Genomic DNA, 26,969 nt, shown 5'->3' with positions numbered 1-26,969 from the left:
AGATTTTTTTTATTTTTTTTTTTCAGACATGATGTTCATCAGCAACACCAAAAAAACAATCACCTTTAAAATAGGTATAGTGCTCTAGGAATATTTATTCAATTAATTTACTGAGTGAGCCAATTAAGGCAAAATATAATGTTTGGAAATAGACATCCTTGCACTGAGTACAGATATTAGCTGACTTAAAGTATATTGTGTATGAAAATGTCCTGTGAAAACATCCACGAAAGGTAAAAGCAGAAGAATACAAGCTGAAAAACTATTTAAGGCAAACAAAGTATTTATTTATTCTTTGCTTCTTAAAAAAAGTGTTATTAACAAAATATTTTCTTCACAATTACTTCCATATTTCTGAATAAAGATTTCAGATTGTGTTAGCATGGATATAAGATATTCATAGCCATGAAAAAAATCAGACAAGACCAGAAACTTTTATAAAAAACACAGCCCATGACATCAAGAATGCATCTAAGACTTACAAATGTATAGAAAATGCAGGATAGCAAAGCAAGTGATATACATCCCACCACTTTCCAGATCAAATTGTTGACAACCGCAACTTAATAGATGAAACAAAATAATTAGATATAAAACTTGAGGTTTGGAAATAGTGTAGCAAATTATGTTGTTGAAATGCAATGCTGAAATAATTTCATGTGTATACAGTATCTGATCTAAAAGCCATGGAAGGAAGCAATGATAAATCTGTCTAGTGTTCCAACCAGAGGTGAACCGCATCTCTGCTACAGAAAAGCTACACATAAAAGAAAAAAAGAGAACAAGGGGAAAAGAAAAAAAAGAAGATGCAGTTTGGAAAATTATATTTCAAAAATTCATTAGTCCAGACTTCAACTACCTGGGCATGGATTTGTGCTCTTCTTCAGCAATTTACTGTTACATGTTATTAGAACTACTCGGCTTCAGTCCTGAGAACTTACTTATAACAAACCCCCATGGTGTGAAGTACCACTTAAGCACAGGCCTTAAGGAAACATCTAGTACAGAAGTTGCCTCTCTACACTGAAATGCACATACAACATACATATTATGCTGTCAACATGTTTATATTACTAACATAAGAAAAGTAGCTAAACAACAATCCCCATCTTTAAAAAAAAGTTACCGAGTAACTAAAATATTAAACATCGCAGCAAATGCCTTTTAAGGTGTCAAGTAATAGCACATTCCACTTTATAAACTGTAATGCTATTATCCTAGTTATAAATATGTTTGTTCTGATTTCCTCTTTTATGAATCTTATTGGAAATCACAGTTATTAAAAATTGGAATCACTCATTTCCACTACTGGAAGCTACCTTCACTTCTTAAAAAGTAAAATACAGTTTACAAGCAGATTATAAATCTGTGCTGTATCCCCACGTAGAATCAGAATACATAACTTTTACAATTCTAGAATTAAAACCAGTATTCTTTATTGTCATAGATCAATCCTCTTTCAAACGGTCCGAGGTGGCAAATGTTGTTTGTACATCCCTGCCAGAGCCTTGGCTGTGCTGTAGATCATCTGCCGGCGGGACATGCCAGTGAACACCGCGTGCCAGTCAGTCCTGCTGATGTTCAGTAGATTCTTCTCAATCACTTCACCCACTGTCACCAACAGGCCTGACCATCTCAGATTGTAGTCCTGAGGCGTGAGACTCTTAGCCTGCATAACATTTTGAGAAGTGGTTACTGAAAGAGTATGAAATCAAAAGTTTTGTTTCTATCTTCACCGCTACCAACTTTCAGAAGCAATCCTTCTCACGTCAGCAGGATTACATGGCAAATAAAAGAATATCAGAATCCACATTTCATGCTGCCCCATAATTCAGAACACCAATTAGACTTTTGAAACGTGTGTACCACAATCCAAATGCCGTATGTAGAGTTCAAAGCTAAAATAACGTATTTAGGAGCATGAAGAAATTCTGTCATTCCTATTAAATAGCTTTCTTTTTTGAAGAAGCCAACATATGGAATCAATAACTACCTGTTTTTTTAAAAAGTAACAGCTATCCTCCCAAGATGGTTAAACTGTCGCCTTCGAAAGAGATAAGTAACAAGACACCTGAGTCTGACAGAAGACGAGTACAGAGCTATACACATGAGATCACCGAGGGAGCACATTCTGTAATTCCCTGATGCTGGATGCAGAAAAAAGCAGTGATGCTTACACCACTGTTTTTCATCTCTTCTCATGCTCACCCCAGGTACCGAACTCTGGCCACTCTCACATATAAAGATGAGTAGAAGGCTTCCAGCCTCACTAACACTGTTCTGAGTATAATTTATTTCTTCATAGCACTGCAATGCTGGCCAAATTCTTCATACAGGTTTTCTCTGACAAATAACCGGGTTAGCCTGTTTCCACTGTATGTACAGCATGCCAAGTTCATTTACTGCCTTGTAAAATAACAGCATATGTAAGTTTGTAAGAAGGTCCAATCTGCTCCAATATGGAAATAATTTGTTACCACAAAGTACACAAGAGGCAGACTCCTCTGAAAGAGAATAGTAAATTCAATACTTGTTCTACTTAGCCAGAACATACTGTCAGTAAGAAGCAAACAGTCTACCTGCAAGTAGGGAATGAAGATCTAATTACAGTGTCTCCATTATGGGCTCCATAATGGTCGCCTAACTCTGAAAAGTTTCATTCTATATACATTCTATATAGAAGCTTTTATCACTATTCCCAATATGTAAAAGAATAAAACACAGTGCGAATTATGAGGTACATAACTGCTTTTCACATTTCTAATATTAAACCTTTTGTACTGTGAAAAACAAATAACATTCATCATTTAAGCATGTTTCTCCTCTGTTCTTAGTCAGAAATGCAACTATAAAATGACTGATTTTTTTCCCTTTGTGATTTAAATTTTATTTAAAGATATTGGACTGGATTTATAGAAAAGTTTCTTGCACAACCCAAGAGAAACATCAATTCTAGAAGATGCATAACAGGAATAAAGGTAACAAACACATATGCTGCAGGCAAAACAATCGAAAGGCTAATGATATGCCAAACATTATGAATAAATTAATTTAATTATAAATTTTTGCTAGTCTTGCTATTACAAGCCTGAAGGTACAGGCCTGGGGATCCCTGCAAAAGAAAAACGTGGAGCTGGTGGAGGCAGCCCTGCCCATGGCACAGGTTGGAATGGGGTAGGCTTTAAGGTCCTTTCCAACCCAAATCATTCTGTGATTCCATGAAAAAATTACTATAAAAGTTAAGCTATTAACAACTGCTTTTAAATAACAGAATATATTCTACAAAACAAAAGCAAAGGTCAGCTTTGTCCTCTATGTTAAGAAATTGCTTAGTTCATAACAATGATCTGTAGACATTGTGACAATTTATGCAGTAACTTCACAGAGCTATGCTTATTTTCAGGTAGAGTGCTCACTTCCCTCAGTGAAGTTGTATTTGCCTAATTAGTAATTTTTCCAAAGTTTCATGTCTTTCTATACCCTTTCTGAGAGCACTGTGGAAAACTAAATAGAGCACTATTTCTTCTGCTGTTACTCATCAGCTTTTCATAGTTCTAACAGCTCTCAAAATAAGAACTAAAGCCAATCAAATGATCAATCTACTGGAATTGGTATTACCAAACAAAATAACAAACAAACAAGAACAACTGCTATTTGTTTTCTCAAAACAACCCCCCGTGGATCAAACACCAAACAGGTTTTTTTTGTTTTGTTGTAAACAATTTCAGAACTAATGTATGGCTCGTATCTGCTGTTAGGCAACATGTAGTGGGCAAAGCTTGGAGTAATTCCCAGTGCAAGCCCAGGAAATGTAAGTTACCTAATGAAAAAATGCTACCAGTGGTATTTAAGAATTACACAGTGCTAGGTTATTTTCAACAGGATGAACCATAATTTTTCCAAGATTTCAATCTTTATACTTTAGAAAATTCAAACCTTTGTCAGAGTAGCACAGTCAAAACAGGATAGCTGACTTGCTTTTTAGGTACCAGTCTATTTGTTCACAGTGGCATTATGCTCGTGCACAGTTCTAGAGAGGTATCTACTAGGGATGAGTTTTAGGAACACACTAGCCAATACGGTATGCTATCAGTTTGCTGGTAACTAACCACATAATACCTAGGTATTACAAACACTTATTAAAAGCTGAGTGATCTCAGCTCATGCCTAAATGGAATGTTAGCTATTTCAATGAGTTGATAAATTGTGCCTGTATGCACATAGACACTTCACTATTGCATAGTTTTGCTGAGATTAGATGAAACTCCAAAATTTATGTGAAGTAAGTTAAGAAAAGGAAAGCACATCTTTGGATGGATAAGAGCGCTTACCTCATGCACCTGGTGCACTTGTTTAGTGCATCATTTGAGCTGCAAAGCTTTCCCTTCTCAGCTGAGGGAGTGAGAGTATCCTTATTTTATCTATTTAAAGATTGGTAAAGTTTTTTCTTTAGTCACTGAGCCAGAGAGATGGAAACAGAACAATGATAAAATTATATTCCATTTTGCAGGCATTATTTCTTCTCAGATTTTTTTTTTTTTTTTTTGCTATTATTTCCTATCAGTTTATTTCTTTTCAGAATACTTTTTGATTAACAGAAAAGTAAAACTAATACTTTCATATGCCAAACACTCCAGAATGAGACCCTCAAACAAAGATTACTTTGTCACAAAAGACTAAACACTTCAGGTAATACATACACATGACTTAGAAGCATGTTTTATCTTCATTTCATAAACTAAAAGATTCAAGTAGAACAACAGTAAGAACTGACATCATAGATGTAATTAAAATTGAAGTCTTATGTCTGAACTGTTAATCTACCATTGGTTTAAAAGAAGTAATCTGAAAACTTACCTGCTGGACATATTGTAGAGGAACTGGTGTTGCTTGGGTAAAAGCTTCCAGATGAATTCCATGAACCGGGTCCTCAATAATCAGACATCCAATGTCAAACCACCTGTAATAACATGCAAGTTATTTCACTTTTGAGTACTGAATATCATTCAGTTGAAAAGCATGTTAATACTCAAGTTACAACTCAGCCATCTTATAAACTCTACTACATAATTATTTGTAATAAACGTCTTTCATCAAGACGTTGTAATTTTAAAGTAAAATTTGTATAAATAATTTTTATTCATATGTAGTTATAGTCCATGTGTGTAGATGTGAAATATTTAAGACAAGTAGAAAGTAGGGAGAGTGGTGGGGTGTAAGCTATATTATTTTGGACATGTTTGACACAATCCTTGCAAAAGCGCTTCTCATTAATATAACCTTCCCCAACAATTAAAAACCTGATTTCTCATTCATTTTGTATATTTAGAAGATTGTTCTGGTATGTCTAACCTTACTATGACCGTATATAAGATTTAGTCACAGGAACAGTTTGGCATCACTCAAAAAAATGGTAGTGGTTATTGAAGCAGCACCCAAAATGTTTCTGTATCTAGCTTGCAAAACATTAAATCATTTCTCCCTATCGACAAACTGACAACACTCATAAGATCCAAACAAAACTAAGAGCAATGCATCACTGACTAACTGTATACAATTCCCAAAACAGTTGTACAGTTGAGATGCCAGAGGAGAAATGCTCCAGGGAAAGCAAAAACACAAAAGCATTGCCAATAATCACAGAAGATACAGGAAGCAAAATGTTGCAGCCATTGATTTATCTATATGTCCTTACGTATAAATTATATTTTATCCTTTAAAGTGTGGGAAGCAATAATCTTGCTCTTACGAATAGGAACACAAGACTCCAATTTTAAGAAACTACTGGCAGTCACAGTAGCTTTATGTCAGAACAAGAGTGTAGTGGAGCAAGTGAGGAAGAAATGCTTCACTCCCACCCTCTTTTATAGGGGGAAACAGAGCACTGGAATGCACTTTTGATAGAGCACTACTCCTACTTCCAACCATGAAAGACAGTCGAGACAGCTTGATTGTTAAAAGTAAATTGCTCCTAATTTATAAAGTAGTTTGAACCTTAAAGGAAACGTAACAGAAAAAGAGCACCACAGCATTTTCTGCAAATAGTATCCAGCATATGCAGTTGGAAGGGAAGTAATGTCTTTCTCCTCTCTCCATGGCAATTGAGAACTGATGGTTGCTTGGAAATACCTCTTTCTTTCAGATATGCCTAAGTATGGAAAGGATATCAGCAAAACGCAAACCAGACTCCTTATACTGGAACTGTAATGCCACAATGCCCACTTCAGAATCATTATTAATCAATTATTATCACTATGACCTATCATTTAACTGTGCAGGGAAACTTTCAAAATCGCCTGCTTGATAAGAATTAAAGCATGCATTACATTATTCTTTGTTTCTACTGTAACTGATATTGAAGACTAAGATGTTTGTGGGACCTGTAAGGTGTGAGCAGAAAAGCTAGCATTCCTTCCAATTACTTGCAGTCCTAAGCCAGCTCATTCACGTTGAATATTTTAAAAACAAATAAAAAAATCTCTGGCTAAGGAATGAGTAAATTCAAAGGAAAAGAACAGCAATTATTTTGAAAAAGAATTCTGGTTGTCAGAGTTACTCCTTTGTGTACATAATAAAACATCTCCATTGGACTAGATGGAAGTGAACACTAAACAAAAATGAAAACGCTTCCTAATTCTATTTACTTTAGAAATTCACCATCCATCTTCCACTAAGGATACTAAATGTAACTTTAAAAATGAAGAGCAGAGCATGTTGAAAACAAATGAATCAAGACTCCATCACTTTAAGAAAAATGCAAAGATGGAAAAAGAAAAAAAAAACAAAAAAAAACGCAACTATTTAATGTTTTGGAAGCCAGTTATAAAACTATTTTAGAAGTCTGTCAAAAAGAATGTTACGAAACTCAGGTTACAATATATGTGAAAGCACAATAGTTATGTTTGTGGGGGGAAAAAAAAAATCACAAACTGTACATTCTCACTGAAAGGAAAATGATGATCTGGCATCTGAAAGTCATGTTACTGCAAATGCCAAAACATGCCCAAATATGCACTCTGAATAAAATACAATTTCAGAGAAAGAGAGGAGAGCTCACTCACAGAAGTGAGCAAGCTACTAGCCAAATTCCAGGTTTTACAACAGTTAATTAATTTTGCAAGCTCAGTACTTTTGTAGTATGAAAGAAATAGACAAAGATTTTGTCTATTCAGCTCTCAAGATGTATGGACAAAAAGCTGAACAACATCACCAAAATAAAGTCTGACAAAGCAGTAGTGAACACACAGTCTTTCCTGTCTTCTGCTGAGAATGGTACTGCTAAAAACTCCTCATAGGCCCTTGCAAGTCTATAAAGAGCATTCCACTTTCTTTCCCCCTCTCACAGGAATATATTTAAAGTTCTCACTTGTCAGGAAGCAGTTCCTCAATGAAGCTTTCCACTGACACAGCAGGCTGTTTTTCATGTATTACTCCTGTCCGACGCAAGCTGTCTATCCTTTCTTGGGCTCCCTGCAAATCAACAGTCTCTTATAAAAAAAGCATAGCACACTACTTGCAGACAAATGCAAACAAGAGCAATTGAATGTATTTTTCAAGATAAAATATGAGAGATTTGGAAAAATAAAACAGTATTGAAAAAATAAATTCAGAATGGAATCCCCAACAGTTATAGAAGTTACAAGATTCATTAAATTTGTTATTTTTTCATGGAAAAAAAATCTACATTTAGCTTTGGAATTCTTTGTATGCTGTAACTGTAACAAGTTTCACTACTAGTTGAAGCATAAACATATATTCCTGTTACTCCCACTGCCATTTCTGCAACGTAAGATTTGTCTGTTTTGAATCCTTTACCAAGATTCTAAGACTAAAAGAGAACCTGTTATCAATCCTGTTATCACTCTGAGGCTGTAATAAGAATTCTACCATTACACAGCTGTAGACAAACCGGCAGAGAAAACATGTGGCTTAGCTCTGTTGTGAACATTGCCACATCAGTGAGGAAAAATTCACTGTTAGTAAGTGAACAATTTTCTTATATTTGAGAAACACAATGCTAAATATTTTTCTGCAGCATTTTTGTTTATTGGTCAGGAGGTGGTTCCACCTATACACCTTACATGTATTTATAACCTGGATATTTTAAAATCTCATAAAACACTCTTTGCTAACCCTTTCTGCACAGTGAATTCTCATCTTTTACAGATGATTATTCTTAATTATTGTTTTCTGTTTGGAAAGACTCCTGTGACAAGCATTGATCAAGCTCTCTTTCATCTGCTGAATTAATAAGGAATCAAACAATGAAATTATAAGTAAGTTGACAAAACTATTCTTCATCTGCTGTAAATGTATTTACAGCAAGAAATAAAAATTTGTTTCAACAAGCCACTTCACAAGATCCAACGAAAACAAAAAGCAAAGGTCTGCTTACCTTACAGGTTGATCTCCCTTTATAGAAAGTCAGATTCTTTAAGGTGAATGTTTCTACAATCTCTCTTTTCACTGGAGGTACTTCAGCATTATCACATATTAACTTACTTTTAAACCTGCAGCATAGCCCACAGGTTGGGGTGCGATGTTAGACTGCGCAGCCTCTCCAGTAACAACAGCCATCCCAAAGACTTCTTGAAAGGCATCTCTAATTGCTGCAACTTTTACTTCTTTATTAGAAGTAACCACTATGTCCAGTTCTCCACCAGTTTCTTTAAAAAAACAAACAAAAAACATATTTAGTGTAAGTATGTATTTCTCTACGTCCGTATTAAAGCTATTTCAAATACATTCTACATCTGAAGCATATGCTTCAGGTGGTATTCTCTTTCTCATACACCACACAGAAGTTCTCTCACGAAGCAGACGTAAATTAGGAAGAGTTAGATGATGAACTAAGAGATTTATGATTAAAAAAAAAAAAAAGAAACCACAATAGGAACTTAGAAATGTTAAGTATCCTGAAAAAAAAAAAAAAAGGAGTACCTTCAATGACTGGATTGGATTTAGGAGAATGGATTTAGGAGAATAACTCAAAACGTTCATTTCTAAAGAAGTTTTGGCATTTTGGGAAGCAGTAAGAAATGATGGTGTGACACAGAAATCCTTTCTTATGAAAGCAACCAAGAACAGAGATTCAGTTAATAGAATGCAGTGAACAACGGTCACATTTTGTAAATTTTTAAATAAATGATCACATTACTTCTTAGTAGTCCTTGCCTACAAATTTCAACGTTTTCTTGTTGCTCACCTTCCTCCCCACGAGTTTGTATCATTTTTAGGTATTAAATATCCATGCATCCAAGAAATTGTTAATATTTCTGAAGAATTTACATATGAAAAGGATGAGTTCCATAAAGAAGAATAGGTTTTCACTAAGCTTTTTTTATAATAATAAAAAAAAAACACTTGATGAATTAAAAGATATCTAAGACTTTTTCTAAAAAATCTGCTGACGAGCTTTTAAGGCAACTGAAAACTATCCCACAACATATCTAATAAACAATTGCATACTAGCTTAGGAGTAGTAACTCTGACTCATGCTTGTGTTCCGCACAAGTATAATTTACATTATGTTAATCACATATCAAAAGTATATCCTTGTTCAACGCAGATACTACAGAAAGGAAGTAAATGTATTATTATAGTATTAAATGAAATAGTTCGTGACTGAACCTGTCATGCATAACAAAAATACAAAAACATTAAAACCTAAAATGTAAGAATTGCATTGATTCAGAGACAGAACTGCCACATCAAGTCAAACTGTAGTCCCTGTAAGGAAACTACATTGCATTTTTTGTGCTAGGAACTGAAATGACAGTTCCACAGAAAATTTAAGATCCCTTGTCCTTTTTTGTTATACAAATATTGATTTTTATGCTTATAATGTGACAAAACATTTACTGTGCAGACAAAAAACTTCATTCCATGTGCTTGCCTTAGACTAAGATATTTACAATGAACCAGTGAAACAGTTCAGAGGTTTTCCAGTAAGAGATTACTGGAATAGTATTTGTATACGAGAAAACATTCTTTTAACTACCTCATCCAGGGTTTTGGTACTTCCAGACTTTGGCATGAGGAATCTGCAATTTGTTTGAAATTGTAGCAATGGAATGAGAGCAGAGAGAATGGGGCCTCTTGCTGTTGAGGGCAAGCCTTCCATTGATTCCAGAATTTTACTAAGTTTACAAATCTCTGTCCTAATTCCACAAAGTGCAACTACAAAAACACTGCAGTATAACAATGATCAAGACTTACACACCTGCTTTCCATTCCAACATCCACAGAATTTTGAGATAACTGCTGAACTTGCTTACTCTAACTGAATCTTAGAAACAAACTGTATTATTAAAATGACTTCCTTCTCTACATACTGTGGCTCAGTGCAGTGAATATTGTGTCAAACTACACAAAATGTCAGCGTATTCTGACAGATCTCACTAGTGAGCTGCTGGGATGTATTCACTTAGATTTAAGATCACAGAATCATGGAATGGTCTGGGTTGACAAGGACCACAATGATGATCTAGTTTCAACCCCCCTACTGTGTGCAGGGTTGCCAAGCACTAGACCAGGCTGACCAGAGCCACATCCAGCCTGGCCTTGAATGCCTCCAGGGATGGGGCATCCACAAGCTCCTTGAGCAACCTGTTTCAGTGCATCACCACTCTCTGAGAGAAAAACTTCCTCCTAATATCTAAACTAAATCTCCCCTGTCTCAGTTTAAGACCTTTCCCCCTTGTCCTATCACACCCTCATAAACAGCCGTTCCACCTCCTGTTTATACACTCCCTTCAGGTACTGGAAGGCCACAGTGAGGTCTCCCAGAGCCTTCTCTTTTCCAAGCTAAACAAGCCCAGTTCCCTCAACCTGTCCTCAGAAGAGAGGTGCTCCAGCCCTCTGATCATCTTAGTGGCCCTTTTCTGGGCCACTAAGAGTGACGTGGTCTAAGAACTCTATGTCCTTCCTGTACTGGGGGCCCCACACCTGGACGCAGTACTCCAGATGGGGCCTCACTAGAGCTGAGTAGAGGGGCACAATCCCCTCCCTCTCCCTGCTGGCCACTCCTTTTTTAATGCAGCCCAGAACACAGTTGGCCTTCTGGGCTGCAGGCGCACACTGCTGCCTCATGATCAGCTTCTCATCTACCAGGACCCCCAAGTCCTTCTCTGCAGGGCTGCTCTCAAGGAGATCTTCCCCCAGTTTGTATAAATACCTGGGATTGCCCCGACCCAAGTGCAGCACCCTGCACTTGGCCTTGAACCTCATTAGGTTTTCAGGGGCGCAGGTCCCACTGGATGAAAAAAAAAAAAAAAAAAAAAAAAAACCACCATCCTGGACAAATTATTTCTTCACTTCTGTATTTTAATGAAGCAGAAATCTCACATCACTTATAGTCTACTTTAGAAAAAACAAAAATTGCAGAATACCACGAAGTTACTCCCTCCTAGTAATTTTCAAACTTCAGCTGAAATATTGCGCTTTTCCTTCCAGGCTCAGTGCTCACAAATGCTCCAGACTTCATTGGACTGTTTTTAAAATTTGTAACCTTCCTACTTATTTGATTCACTTTCAACTTGCTACATTTCCTAAAACAAATAAATAACACATAAATAAATAAATGAATAAATAAAAACAAAAAAATAATGTTAGAAAAGTGAAATGGGTCAAAATTGGAAGAAGGTATCTACAGTATTATAAATACCTTTATTTTACCTCTCTGAGTCTGCCCATCTTTTAACTTGTTTTAAATTTAATGCACAATTTTACAAAAAATTACAAAAAATGCTGGTGATCCAATAAGATTGGTACATAGAATATACTTTAATTTAAACTCCGTAACACTTAAATAGAGACACAGTGAGAGAAAAAAGTATGGAACAAAGAGATTACACAAAAGACCTCTTCACTGTTTTTTTATTTATTATTTCCCCACCATTCAGAACTTGTATAAAAAGGGCATTACTATGCCAGTAAACGAATTACAGTGAAACACTGAAGCCAAATGCACTTAAAGACACAAACAAAAGAAACCAGCCTCCAGAGAAAGTGGTTCACTGGACAATATGCTTGAGAAATCAGTACAATATTCTCCCTTTGAATTAGCACACTGCATCCAGGAACTTCAAATGTGTAAGCAGCATACTAAATTAACCTGTTATTTACATGTATTATGTAATGGTTTGCCACAAATACTTACTGATATATGGAACCATGCCAGGATCCAGTGTTGTGATCATAGACTCCACTGAATGTTTGGTTTTATCAAGAACAGACTTTACCATGGGATTCTCAGCTACACCCTACATTTAAACAGACAGATTTCCATGTTACAGTTAAAAAACAAACAACTCTCTTCAAATGTTGTCTTGCCTTTTTCTTATCACATTTAAAAAGAAACACCTTCAACAGCAGTAATGGGCAACACACTTGATCTAGTCCTGTTCTGGGACCAGAATACCTGAGCATTTAGTAAGGTTGTATGTTTCCAAAGCTAACTACAGGCATGGTAAAACCACACAGCTAGATTTAGATTGTGCTAACTTAAGCCAAAAAGTCTCTTTACTACCCTTCCTAAAGACAATAGGATCTATTTTTGAATGGTCTATTACTAAAAAATACTTCTAGGGCAATTAAGCTGAAAGCTTATAAAGACATTCTAAACAATACTGGAAAAAATGCTCTGTACTTTCCAGCCAAATTGTAGGTGGAGCTGCTGACAGACTTTGAAGCTGATTAAATATAAATATGTATGCTACCCTGTGTCTTGCAAATAGTCTTAATGATTGTCCGCATTTCTTCACAAGTTTATTTAAAGCCAGGTAAGAACACAGGGTGAAAGAAAGATACCAATGCTGAATAACTGCCAGATAAAGCCTGAAAACTAATTTATTGAAACCTTTTATAAAATGTCTTTGGTAAACTGACTCCTTGAAGTCTAACACTTAAAGTGCACATGACTACATTTGCTTCACTACAGGACAAGCATTACACATGGTAGCACTGTGCATGCATTCTCTTAGACAGGTGCTTGCTTAACATACATATACATATTTTTATTAACTCCAGAATCAGAGAAGTTTTAATAATTCCAGAATAACTTCTGCTCAGCATGGCTTCTTCTCCATAAATAGGAATTCTATTTCTTTGTTGCAAACTTAATAGAGGGGAAAAAAAAAAAAGCAACACAATCCTACATCTGAGATATTACAGAATGACTAATAATGATTAATTTCCTCACATCTCACAATGATATAGTACACTATTGAGTTCATGTGCTCTTCTGATCACTGAGCAGAACACTAGGTCTGGTTACAGAATCTGGTAAAGAAAATTAACTAATTACTCATGCTAGTATAATGAAAGTTTTGGAGTCATAGCCCCCAGTAGCCGTTTCCCTCTCAATGCACGCAATCCTAGCAACTTTTCTGAGTGGTAGCATCCATCTGCTAATATGTAAATTCTTGTGATTTCTCATTTACCCACAGGATGCCTTCAAGGACAAGACCAGTAATATTTCTTCTTCAGTTCCCTCACAGTTTGAAAGCTTGACTGTTGTTTTAAAAAGAACTGAGGGAATGCGATGAGATCCTCAAAAACATTTGCAGTAAGAAGTTCCAGGTCTGGAGTCAAGCAGTACTTCTCCAAATACTTCCAGCCTGGCTGCCTAACTACTATAATATGTATATTGTATAATAATGTCATATACAGCCCCTGCAGATTATCAGATTCCTGAAAAGCTGGAGTTGTTTTTCTGCATGTGCAGACTGCCTTTACGGTCACTGGTCTATCACAAAGCAGGGAGAAATAATCTACATTTTTGTATCAGTGTAGAACACAAAGTTGTCATAACACTGTGAACCGCAATGCAATTAGATTTGGAATTTCTATCAGGTAGATGCTAAGTCAACAGAAATCCAAACAGATGGAGAATCTTCCACATTGGCAGACTGCAAATATGAATCTCTTGAAAATTCAGGTACCAACTGACTCAACTGCTCAACCAGACAAGTACTCAAGCTGTGAGGTGTAGTGATTACATTAGTATCAAACTTTATTTCTGATATGCTATATGCAACCAATCTTGGAACTTATCTGTAAGACTGCCATCTTCGATTCAGGAAACTGAAACAGTCTCACTCTATTCCAATCCATCAATTTGTCAATTCTAGATTCTTTTAAGCATTATCTAATTTGAAGGAGATACGCAAGGTAAACGGTTTGTTAAAAACACCTGAGAAAACAAAAGCACAGTTAAGATTATTTCCAGAATAGAAATAAGGATAACTGCTGCAACTATGAGGCTAGTTCTTTAGCAGGGAATCCAGGATGTATTTCTGCAGTCGATACTTATTAGCCTCCCAGATTTCATCTGATCTTTAGAGAAAAAGAGTGCAGACACATGGAGAACACCATGGCTTAATCATAATTAACAATTCCTCATTCTCTGACCTACATACATCTTACTGCAGTCAGTGAACTCCTTATGAAGGGTAACAAGTAAAACATAAAAAAATACAACGCACCTTTATAAACCCCCACAGGCCTCCAGTAGGTGCTCCACTCTGGGCAGCAGACACTCTGGGGTCTTCATGCTCCTCAGGAAAAGTGATTGAAGAACCACTTCCCGTTCCAGAAGCCAAGGGTGATGAGAAAGGTGCTTGTTGAGTAATAGGATCTGCCAAAACACCTAGTAAGAAGGAGAAATAAAACACAAACATTCATTTATTTCGCTGTACTTAATTTGTTATACTGCAGCAGCTTGCATTGTTTAATAGGAAAATGAGCAGGAAGAATAAAAGAATACTGGGCAGTTTTGCTTCATTTCTTGAAGGCCACAGAACAATTCTGCTTTTAAAAGGTCAGCAGATATAACTACTGTAAATGAGTTCAACAGTGTCTACCAATAGAATAGAGAATGCCCGTACATTATGTGTAAAATTAAACAATGTTTTTCTTCTTATCAAATTAGTTTAATAGTGGTGCTTTTTATTGTACTCAGATTTTCATTAGGAGCCCTCTGTAGAGGAAAAAGAGACATGGGTGTTGCTCTTCAAACAAAGAGACAGGAAAGTTCTCATACATAATAAAAAGAGAGGTAGGAAAATTTCTAGCCCTCAGCACTGGGAATCAGTAGCAATAGAAAAAGGAGCAAATAACCAAAAAGCTCTACATATTTTAAAGGAAGACAAAAGAAAAACAATAGAAAAATTCAGCATGAGCCTTCACCCCTCAACTCAGGCCTATTTAAATGATTTTCCAACACAAGACTTTATCAAGAGTTATTTTTATTTTACACTGCCCAACAGATAGGTCTTTTTCAAACATTTTCCTAAACCAGGCCACTTAAAAGAGATATCACCAGCAACAGTAAAAGCATGGCCTGATAGCCAACATCCAAGTTTCCATTTCACTAGCAAAAAATGACATCAGTTCAGCAACTACAGCAACCGTTTGCATGAAAGATGTTTATTTTTAGCTGTCGTAATTCAATTTAGTGACTGGAAACAAGAAAATAAAAGCTGGTCTCATGGGATGAGCAGTTTACTATAGATAAATTATACATGAGATCACAGCCTGAGATACTGCTACAATGGCTGAACTTGATCCTCTGTTCATGTTCAGCTGGACTTTCCTGAGCAAATTAACAAAAACCACAGCTCGCAAAAAAAAAAAAGGCTTTTCTTTAAGTCTGGATGCTAGTAGAACTCAGCAAACGGGAACTCTGTTCCAGACCATGTCTGTGCTCTAAAGGCTACTGTCCCTTTTGCCATGTGTAGCTACGTTAATTAAGTGTACTTGGAATACTAAGAATTTGAACTTGCAGGACTCTAGCAGAGTGGTGCAAAAAGTCACCCAAGAGATCCCTCATTCTGTCTCATCAATATAAAAGCATACAAACAAAAAGGTTTAAAAAAAAAAAAAAGTTACCTGTGACTGGAGGTGCAGAATATGATGGCATTAGTGGGCTCTGTGGCGCTCGACCAGCGTGACCTCTGGTAATGTCATAGGTCGAAGACAGAGAAAATCCTGAAATGGGTGGACCAGTGGGAGGTACAGAAAGACCAGAACCAGTTGTAGAGCTTAAGGGAGGAGGTGCAGAGAACTGGGGCAGAGAGGTACTAAAAGCTGAAGAGGTAACAGGAGCTGGGGCAGGAGCCAGAGGTGGTGCAATAGTAGAAACTGCCGCAGAAGGCACGAACGAAGGTGTAGCTGAAGTCATTACAGGAGGAGGAAGTGGTGCCACTGCAGCTGGCAAAGGTGGTGAGTATGCTGGAGACGACATGCTTGGTGTAGCAAGGGGACTGGATAAAGCTAAGAGAGAGAAGAAAAAAAAAGCATTTTAGAAATATTGAGCCTTAACCTAACTGATTCCGTTAGAGAGTTGGTTAGGTTTTTACAAGCAAGTTTTGAAGTTGTCTGCTTTTTGCCCTTCAAATGGAATTTTAGTTCTGCCTAAATTTGCAAAAAAAACACTGACTCCAATCAATTCTTAGTGACAGTACTATGTAAGCCATATAGCTTTGCATTACCCTATTTGCCTTAAGCTAGGAAGATGAGTTAGCATTTGTCTACTGAATTAAGAGACGCTGAAGGTTCCTTCAGAAATGTATAGCTAGCACCATTCTTCCTGAAATGTAACATCACTCATCTAAATACTATCAGTATGTATTAGAAACAGTAATTGGGCACATGTACAGTTGGTTTGGGTAGAAAGGGACCTCAAAGATCATTCAGTCTCAAAGCCCCTGCCACAGGTAGGGACACCTACCACTAGACCAAGTCCCATCCAATCTTGCTTTGAACATCTCCAGGATTGGGGCATCCACAGCTTCTCTGAGCAACCTGTTCCAATGCCTCACCACACTCTAAGAACTTCCTCGTAAAACCTAGCCTAAAACTCCCCTCTTTCAGATTAAAGCCATTACTCTGCTTGCTCATATCAAGCTTTTCATTCACCAGAATCACACGGCTGTTCTCAAGAAGCTCTTGTCCCAGTCTGTCTTGTCCCAGTCTTGTCCCAGACTGCCCTAGTCCAGACTGCGGACCTTCTACTTAGACTTGTTCAACCTCATTTGGTTCACACAGGCCCACTCTGCAAGCCTGTGAAGGTCTCTCTGCACAACATCTTCTCCCTCCAACATACTGATCTCACCACTCAGCGTCACCTGCAAACTTCCTGAGGGTGCACTCAATTCCACACCCTATGCATTGAAGACATTAAATAGCAGCAATCCCAATATTAACTCGTGTTACACTGCTGATGACTGGATTCCACCTGGACATCAAGCCACTGACTGCAACTGTTTGAGTGCAATCATCCCACCAATCCTTATCTGCCGATTGGTCCAGCTATCAAATCCATGTCTGTTCACTTTAGAGACAAGGATGCCACGTGGGGACAGTATCCTATGTTTTGTTCAAATCAAGCATTAATATACCACATAATACGACTATTAGTACTGAATTTTTAGTGAGAAAAATGTGACTGAATAAGGCTCGCTATTATTAAAATCTTGGTTAAACACTCTGCAATACAGTGATTCAAAGGTCTGGTCCCATGGTCAGTTTATTCTGACACATGATTTTAGTATCTGTCATAGCTGGAAAAGCTGCTTCAAAAAATACATAGATCCACATGGAGGAAACGCATCACTGTGCTTACTAATCAGGATACTCGTTTTCCACTCCCATTCACCAATTATACAAAGTTTTTTCTTTGAAATTCAACTTGCAAATTCATGCAAGTTAATAAGAAACAAACAGAACATGCAATAATGTTGAATTCTTAATATTTTAACAAATGGATTCAAAATCCACTCAAAATCCACAAACTCATTCTTTTGAAGATTTTTAAACAAGTTATCTAAGTGTACAGACGTGAGAGTTTATCTAGGCAACATACCTGTATCATTTGCAGCAAAAGCATTACAAACTGATGGAAACATTTCCAAACAACCTTTTCTGAAAATATCTGCTAAGTAACACACTGCTGGCACTGTCATTACAGAAGAGGTCAGAAAATGTGGAAAATTTCTCTTTTTAGAGAAGAAAAATATGCAACACGGGAAAAACTTCTTTATAGAAATGGTGGTTAAGCACTGGATTAGGCTCCCCAGGGAGGTGGTTGAGTCACCATCCCTGGATGTGCTTGAAAACCATTTGGATGTGGTGCTCAGGGCCATGATCTAGTAGAGGGTTGTTAGAATTAGGGTAGTATGGTTAGGGTGCAGTTGGACTTGATCTTTAAAGTCTTTTCCAACCTGAGCAATTCTATGATTCTATGATTCTAACTCATAATTAAGGTCAACGACCCTTTTAAGCACTTTGCCACAAAGCAACCAGCAAACTTCTGTGTGGTACCGAAGATGTTCATGGTAAACCCTCATCTCAAAAGTATTGTAAAGATTCTACTATTTAGAAGTTGTTCTTATAAAATTAACCACATCAGTAACATTCTCCAGCACTTTTTGCACTTTTGGCTCCTCTGCTCCAGGAGGTGGATGAGTCACCATTCCTGGAGTTGTTCAAGCAAAGTTTAGATGTGGTACTAAAGGATGTGTGGTTTAACGGGGTAATATTGGTGGTAGGTGGACAGCTGGACTGGATGATCTTGGAGGTCTTTTCCAATGTTGGTGATTCTACGATTCTACGAATGTTTAATTTTTAAATGCCTTGCTTATCCATAATGGCTTCATACTATCCTTCGCTAATATCACAAGGCACAATATATATAATATAGGGTAAGGTTTATCATTAACAGAGGGAGATACAGATCCATGTTTCCAACAGTCTTTTTGTATTTTCTTTTTTTTTGGCCAACTTCTTCCTAGATCTGACAAATAGCTCTTACAAGAAGCAGAAGTGTCAGCTCTGTCATTTCCTTGCTGCTCGCTGACATTCACATCATTAACACTATCATCAATCTGTGATCTCTTCACTGGAATATTTCTAGACCGCATGTCCATTTTGTGAGGGTTAGTTTAGTTAAAATGGATCACATACTTCATAAATCCACTAAACCTCAGACAACAGTGCAATACATGGAAAGAGAGCAAGCAAGAGTGGTTGTGAGTGTTAGGGAACACCCACTCTTTCATCAGGACATGTCATGTACAACATGTCACTGACACACAGACCAATTGAGTAAACGCTACAGGGCTAAGGCAAATATTACTCACAAAGCTTGCTTTCTTACTTCACTAAATTGCAGGGACTGGAAGGGATAAAAAAAAAAAATCTATCAACAGAAGTTCTAATGTTTTCACAATGTGGTGGATTGCCTTGTACACCCATAGGGTAAACACACAGCACTTCGGAGGCCGCTGCACAAAATAGAAGATATACCAGAAAAAAATGAAATATTTGGTATTCAGAACATGCTGTTCAGATTCTTGGAAAAAAAAAAGATAGAATGCACACATGGCTTTGATTTCCACCTACAGTATTAAAAAAAGATTATCCAGGTTTACTACTATGCCCTACAAGAATGTAAATTTGTTTTTTTAACTCCTTTCTATGTTGACATTCTAACTGTGCAATGCAGTTGTTGACAGTTAAGTTACAGTTTTTCCAGACTCATCCTTAAAAACCATAAGTGTACACATGTAGCTTCATAAAAAAATTTCAAGAACAAAAATATGTATGTTCTGTATGTATAAGAATATAAAATATATATATACGTATATTTATATAGATATAAATAATATAGATGCACATATATACACATTATATATGTTTATATATATATATATAAACCAAAATATATTAAAATAATTTTAATTCTCCCAATTAGTCCAAAGAGCACTGTAATTATGCTGACTGCAACACGACATTTTTTGGATGAATTGCTGTACTTCAAAACACATGAATAAATGTGAACAAGTTGCAGAATAAGTTTCTTTACCTAATGAGACAGGCGTAGCAGAGGCAGCAGTAGATCCTGCTGTGCTTGGTGGGGGTGTACCAGGTGGAGTTGCCTCTATTCCACTCTCTTCCATCATTTTCCTTCAGCTACAAAAACCTGTCAGAAAAAAAATTTAAAAAAAACATACCTTCAGAAAGATGACAAAGATTTTCCAATTAAAATATGAGGGCCACAACACAGTGATTTATGTTATCCTACAAAGCAGGTAATTTAAATTCCAACTCTAGAGGGAAAAAAAAAAAAGACTAACCTCAAGTATGTAATTGTCTGTCTTCTCCTACACTTTATCCTTATTTTTAGCACTGTAATAGTAAGTCAGACTCCAAGCCTCCTCCTGAAAGTCTTACCATGCATGCTCAGTTACTATATCTAAACGCTATCAGTATGTATTAGAAGAGTAAAACTACAGAAGTAGTTAGCTATCTCAAATCCCTCATCTTGTTGTTAAAAAAAAAACCCTTAAAATATCAGGTAGCATTTTGCTGCATTACTCAGTGGTAGCAATTCAATCAAGGACGTGATATTTTCATAGCTGGTGCAGGGAAGGATGCGAAACATTACAAAGGGCAAGAGAGAGGACCAGAGCCTCTCCCATTCTGGCAGAAGAAACCATGACTAACCAAGAAGTTGTAGCCACCTTAGGTTCAGGCATTTCAGCAGATGCTCCTCAGCATCACACCTGAGCCAAAGCACTTTGCTAGACACTGTGAACAGTATAAACATGGCTGCCAACAGCTAGGAGCCAGCCCAGAAGTTCCTGAGTCTGTGACCTAAGGCCTAGCAGTTTGCTAACCAGCAGTTTCCTTGTTTGCATTAAAGAAGTGCTTTAGAGTCAGCTAAATTAGCCCCTACAGAAGCCAAATGAAATAAGATGAAATTTACTTTACATATGAATACGCTAAAATCAATTAAGGCACAAAGAGTTATGAATACTGCACTGAGTAAGATTTCCAGTGCAGACAATTCCTGTAAAATCCAAATACCACACTATTCTGATAACAATAGAGTCACAGAATAACCCAAGTTGGAAGGGACCCATAAGGACTGTCGAGTTCAATTCCTGGCTCCACACAGCACCACTCAAAAATCAGACTATTTAATGTCAGAAATGAAAGTAAATAAAAAATTGTGCTTGTATTTTGAATGCCAAGTTACGCTGCAATTACCTTATAGCTCCTTTGAGTAAACTTGTAAATATACTACTCCCAAAAAAAGCAAAGTTATATGGTTATTTAAAAATAAAAATGGAAGCATAAAGCTACAGAAGAAGAAAGGGCAACAGCTAGAAAAGCAATACTTAAATTGTTGCAGAGGCCCTGCTTCCTCCCAACCCTGATAAGCTGCACAGCAGCAACTTACACCACTCCCTGAGATAAAATTTCCTAAGAAAATCTTAATAGAAGAAAAATCCTACATAAAGTAATTATATGTATAAAAATTGAGACACTCAAGCATTTTACACAATATTTATTATGTCAGCAGCTACTGAGGAATGCCAGCTTATTCCCTTAACAATTTGTAGAGGAAAAGGATTAGGTAATGTGATTAACAAAACTCACATATAATAAGAAGAATTCCACTTGCAAAAATACATTTTCCCACTTTCTCTCAAAGAACAAAATAGCATTAAAAAAATGACAACAACATCTCTTTAGCCCACTTAAAAGCCTCCCTTTAGGCAGGATGGGCAGGACAGTAATTGGTGGGGTCCAGGCTGTCTGTACAAAATTAGTACATCTGCCTGACCATCCTTTAGAAAGGAACTGCACACAGCCCTCTGTTAAACTTCATAATGTAAACGCATTTATACTGATAAGATTCAGCCTTTTAATCGAGTTACATGAGTTTACATTCCCCCCTGTAAAAGCATTTCTGAAGTCATTCTTCCAACTACACACTGCAAAACATGAAAGAATTTTCCACTGTGCAACTCAAGTAATCACTGGCCAAAATCTTCTAGAAACATTTTGTTTTATCAAGTCTCTGCTGATCTGCTGCTTGATTTCAGCTAACAACATAGTTCAATACTGTGGTCATGTACAGTGACTGAAAAGGTTCCAAGGAGCCTCTTTTCAAGAACTCCACAAAGAACTTAAAATTTTAATTCAAACAAATAAAAATGCTGTTGTTTTCACATTTTCTCTCTTCATTTGTCCACCTCTGTGAGATAGCCAACGACACGCAAACACAGCACGGCCAGCAGACAGTATGAGAGGGGAGTCCTATCTGACAACTGTAGGACTTGCTTCCCTACCTTGGGCTTTATGGTTCTGAGTGCTCACTGCTAGGCATTGTCCTCAACAAGCTGGAAGCCCTCTGAGCAATACCATCAGAAGCTCATTGCTCCGTTTCCCTTCTGCCTGTTCTCTGACCCAAGTACACACCACAGCCTCATATACTGTCTCCTGTAATTGGTTTGGTGGAAAGGCAGACCAACTCCTTAATTCTCAAACATAACACCCAAGAGTGGCCTGCAATATTTTGCTCCCCCCCTCCCAATCCTTCACTCTTTTCCTTTCCACCTTCTCATCCCTTTGCCAACCAGAGAACCCTGAAACCTAAATGCCCCCACAGTCATCTTGTGGCTCATCCATCTCCTCACATTTTCCATCTACTCCTATTTCCTGAGTCCCCTGCGTGCCAAGATACTCTCCCACACTTGTCTAAGCAGCCTCAAGAGGGAAACAGAGCAAGATACAGAGAACACAGGACAAAAAAATGCACATTACAATCAAACTCACTGTAAATTCCTGACCTGGCAGCTTGCACAAACAGCAGCTTTCTAAACACTGAGTTCTCAGCATAAGTCAGTAGTAGTTTGCATGTGCTGCATGAACAAATATATATATGTATTTGGTCTTCTTTTAAATGGTTAAGAAGAGAAGAGAGTACACTAAAGGCAAGGAAATAAAAAGGTATAACAGGTGTAATTGGGACATAATAGCTCATCATGTCAAAAGAAAACCACCATGGTACATAATTCAAACTAATTCTGCAGCACATATGGATTAGCACTTGAATCTAAACGGCCTGCCTGAACACAGCTGTATATGAGAAACTGGGAAGCAAGCAGTAAGTAACAGACATGGAAGAACAGAAACAAAAAAAAAATCAACAAGGAAAGCAAAGACTTCAGCAGGATTCAGTCCTCAACAAACTTTCCAGAGAGGGTTTCCGACTTCCCTCAAAGAAGATGAAAGGTATAAATTCCAGAAATTCCAGAATTCTGTAAATTCCAAAAATCCTTGTTACTGCTGAATGTGGAACTGGCCTGTCATTAAGTGATTTCTAAATAAACAAATAAATAAATACTTAAAAAAAAAATTATTATTTACACTCCAGGCCACAAGCACAATTAACTGTCAAGAGCTCTTGAAAATTCAGTTTAATTTCTTAAGAATATAAATCATTACAGAAAGCTATAGTGAGATTTTCAGCTTTTACACAGACGCATTTTTAATGCATCTAACTTTCTATGAAACGTGCAGCACAGCTGGCTGTGATGAACAACATCTGCAAGTTAGGCTGCTTAGACAAAAAACACACGCGCATTATGTCCACTTCACTAAGTTATCTATTTCTTCCCCCTCCTCTAGTGCTGCCTTATGGTCAGAAAAGATTTTTCAAATACAACCACATAATGAAACAGAAGTAGATGGAAAAATTACTTAGAAAAATAATTTTAAAAAGAAACAACAAATAACAACAATAATAGAGACTTTTTCTCCATCTTGCAAACTGGAACACTTTGTATTAACAAACTATAGAGACAAAGGAAAAACTCGGAAACAAGCAAACTGAAGTATGTACAAAGAGGCAAAAATTACAGCAGTACTGCCATCTACTGATTTGGAACCAGATGCTGATTGCAGAAACTTGATAACCTCATCACATACAAGAAAATCTTTATTTATACTTTTACAAAATCAAAAGAAGGGATGTAGGAAAAATAAATACAGAGGGAAAAAACAAACAAACAAACAAACAAACAAAAACCTGTGTGTATAATGTTCAGTCATCCTTAAATTAACGCCTTTAAGAAGCAGCACAAATCATATTGAGTTCCCAACAGTTATTTGGTTTAAAATATATGGCCATACCAAGAAGGCCACTCTGTAGCTGAGAGGTAACCATACTGATTCTCACCAGTCAAACCTCAGCCCCTAGCCGAGTTCTCAAAGTCAAGGTCTGTATACACTGAGGTGAACAATGGAATCCAGATCTGACTGAAAATTTTAACAGAGCTCATGTTAAAAGCAGGAAGCAAATGATTTGATTTAGAGATTGAATTAGCAAGTTAATCATTTTCTTTTACTTAAGCTTAATAGGAAGTGATTGCATTTGTTTCAGTATTTTGCAATAATCTCAATGACACAGCCATACTTCAAAACTGTTCCTCAGGTTATTACTCTAAAATACAGAAATTGACAGTTAATGGTAAGATTACCTACACATGGAGATAAACAAATTTCACGTGGATAAGAAGACATTATCCAGAAATCAGACAGGCTTCAGAGTTTATGCTAGGTAATACTTTCTGCCATTCTTGATTAACCCCTTCTTGCCTTTCAGTAGGCACTCCTGCTAATAAAAAAACCCAATATATTTAAAAGCCTGAAGGGGCAACATTGTTTTTTCAAGCAGAGCCTGAAATGAAAAACACAGTTGAAATACCAATCTCAAATGCTATTAAACTTCTCATGTTTAAATTATGATATGCATACCTATTTTACTTAAATCTGTGAAGCAGAGTAATGGTAACATACACCAGTGATGGCTACACACAGGCTGGCAGCTTTCCAGAACAAGCAGCAGTTACTTATTTCATAGAATCACAGAATCACAAGGTTGGAAATGACCTACAAGATCATGTAGTCCAACCATCCTCCCATTACCCTTGCAACCACAAGCCACTAAACCGTATCTCGTAGCTCCTCATCCAGACGCCTCTTGAACACTGCCAGGGACAGCGACTCCACCAGCTCCCTGGGCAGGCCATTCCAGTGCCTGACCATTCTCTGAGAGAAAAACTTTGTCCTTATGTCTAATCCACAGCCGGGAGCCATTCCCAACGCAACCACTACTTCAAATGTTACATCCCAGGCTGCATTAACTGAGTCAGAGATACAAAATTCTACTGAACACGGTAAGAGACCAAGGGGGACAGAAAAGCCTCATGCAGGTTTGACAAAAAGATGTTAAAAACAGAAGGATCAATATGTACACAGAAAAAGAAAATGATAAAGAAGAACGGCATCCTACTGAAGATGTAGTGAAGCTAACCCCAATCAAAAACACATTATTTGTGTTCTAAGTGCATTAAGTATAAAACGTTCATTCAAAATATTCCTCACATTGGTTTATTCTATGTTAGAAAGGGAGAGAAGGCCAGGGATAAAACTTCCTTCGGAGCCTGCAGGCAGGTTCCAGAGGGCATACAAAGCCTCATGGAAGCCAAAGGAAGGGCATGCAGGGATCATGAGTCTAATCATCCGGCATTAAATGATCACCCTGAAGTCCAAAGAGAGGCACATAATGCGGAGAAAAAAAAGGAAGAAAGAACAGAACCCTCACCCAGTTATTTCATACCAATAACCAAAACAGCAGTAATCAAAACATCCACAATATTTTTCACTTAACAAAAAAAAAAAAGGAAAAAAAAAAAAGATTTTTACCAAGCAGAACCCAGTGTTGTTCAGACCTATCACAGTACCAAGATAGACTGAAATGCCAGGTGTGCTGGAAGGGCTGGTCCTATTGCTGATAGGGATATCATAGTTTATGTGCTTTTTTTTTTTTTTTTTTTTTTTTTTTTACAGCTCCACTGTAAGCAATACATAAATCAGACATTTTTACTTGTCTAAAAGCTTTCTAATCTTCTGAGAATTATTTTGTTTCCCATGTTCTTTGTATACTGCTAACCCTTAGGATGTGTTCGATAACACCTACTCTCTATTAAGTTTTTCTTTTAAAATATCACAAAGGCAAGTATAACTCCCAGGACCTCTGATCACTGTTGACCACAGTTATGAGATACTGATTCAGTATACAATCACAGAATCACTGAGGTTGGAAAAGACCTCTGAGATCATCGAGTCCAACCAGCAACCCATTCCCACCATGCCCACCAACCATGTCCCTGAGTGACACATCTACACGGTTCTTCAACACCTCCGGGGACAGTGACTCTACCACCTCCACAGGCAGCCCATTTCCATGCACTGTTACTCCTCCAGAGGATAAATATTTCCGAATATCCAACCCAACCCCCCCCTCTAGTGCAACTCAAAGCCATTCCCACTAGTCCTATTGCTGTCAGCTGGGAGAAGAGGCCAACTCCCACCCTGACACTGCTTACTTTCAGGGAGTTGTAGATAAGAGGAAATGAAACAGCTCCTGCACTTCCAGATGCTGGTTTGTTGGGTTTTTTTTTTTTCCTCTTCAAAAAAATTTAAATAAATAAATGCTCTTTTTGTGTGATAGTGAGCATGAATCACTAAAATCAAGGGCGATTCACTTCAGCAGTGCCTCCAGTGTCTGAACTGACACTGAAGCACCGCCTGTGAGACAGAAGCCGGTCCCCGAGGGGAGGACGGTCACTGCCCGCAGTCACTCTGACAGCGGCACTGCACAGGTTCGCCAGGTCGGAGCCGGAGGCACCCGGACTGTCCGGAGGCAGTGAGGCAGGGCAGCCGGTGACTCACCGCGCACAGCAACGCGCCAGCAGCAGTCAAATAGAAACGTATGGCGTGCTGCCCAGGGCTGTTTGCCGCACGGCTGCCAGGGGAACCCGCACAGAGCGGGGGTGCCGGAGCCTCGTCCCGGAGTCTCCACCCGCACTCACGCGCGACATCGAGGGGCCGCGGCAGCGGCGCGGCCTAGGCGGACGGCTCAACCCTCTGCCGGCTTCTCCCGGCCCCGCCGGCTCTCACCTCCGTGTCCCCCGCGCGGGTCCCGGCCTCCCGCAGCGCCCCGAGCCCCGCACCTGCCCCAGCCGCTTCGGGCCCACACCGCCGCAGTCGGACCGGCGAGCGAGGGCACGATGGCAACGCTCCGGCCCCGCCGCCCGGCCCAGCCCTCC

The 26,969-nt window shown here is 37.9% G+C and overlaps 1 protein-coding gene across 5 annotated transcripts; it reads right to left on the bottom strand.

The window, feature by feature from the left end:
* Positions 1-265: 265 nt before the first annotated feature.
* On the bottom strand, positions 266-26,969 carry PRRC1 (proline rich coiled-coil 1). 5 transcript variants are annotated; one of them, XM_046905332.1, is made up of 10 exons: positions 26,821-26,969; positions 24,336-24,469; positions 19,868-19,984; positions 15,892-16,275; positions 14,487-14,650; positions 12,161-12,263; positions 8,503-8,666; positions 7,367-7,470; positions 4,858-4,960; positions 266-1,669 (listed from the first exon to the last, which is right to left on the bottom strand). In XM_046905332.1, the coding sequence occupies exons 3-10, from the start codon at positions 19,962-19,964 to the stop codon at positions 1,460-1,462; spliced, it is 1,329 nt and encodes a 442-aa protein (XP_046761288.1). In that variant the 5' UTR covers positions 19,965-19,984; positions 24,336-24,469; positions 26,821-26,969; the 3' UTR covers positions 266-1,459. The 5 variants fall into 5 exon arrangements, 4 of the variants coding, with proteins under 4 accessions (XP_046761288.1, NP_001384139.1, NP_001026588.2 ...); XR_006932330.1 differs by lacking the exon at positions 24,336-24,469 and adding an exon at positions 4,332-4,421 and having other exon boundaries at positions 1,536-1,669; positions 26,874-26,969; NM_001397210.1 differs by lacking the exon at positions 24,336-24,469.

The sequence above is a fragment of the Gallus gallus genome, chromosome Z (assembly GCF_016699485.2).
Source record: "Gallus gallus isolate bGalGal1 chromosome Z, bGalGal1.mat.broiler.GRCg7b, whole genome shotgun sequence".
Classification (NCBI taxonomy): domain Eukaryota; kingdom Metazoa; phylum Chordata; class Aves; order Galliformes; family Phasianidae; genus Gallus; species Gallus gallus.
Note: the sequence above shows the minus strand (reverse complement) of the source record. Positions and strands in the feature narration are given on the sequence as shown.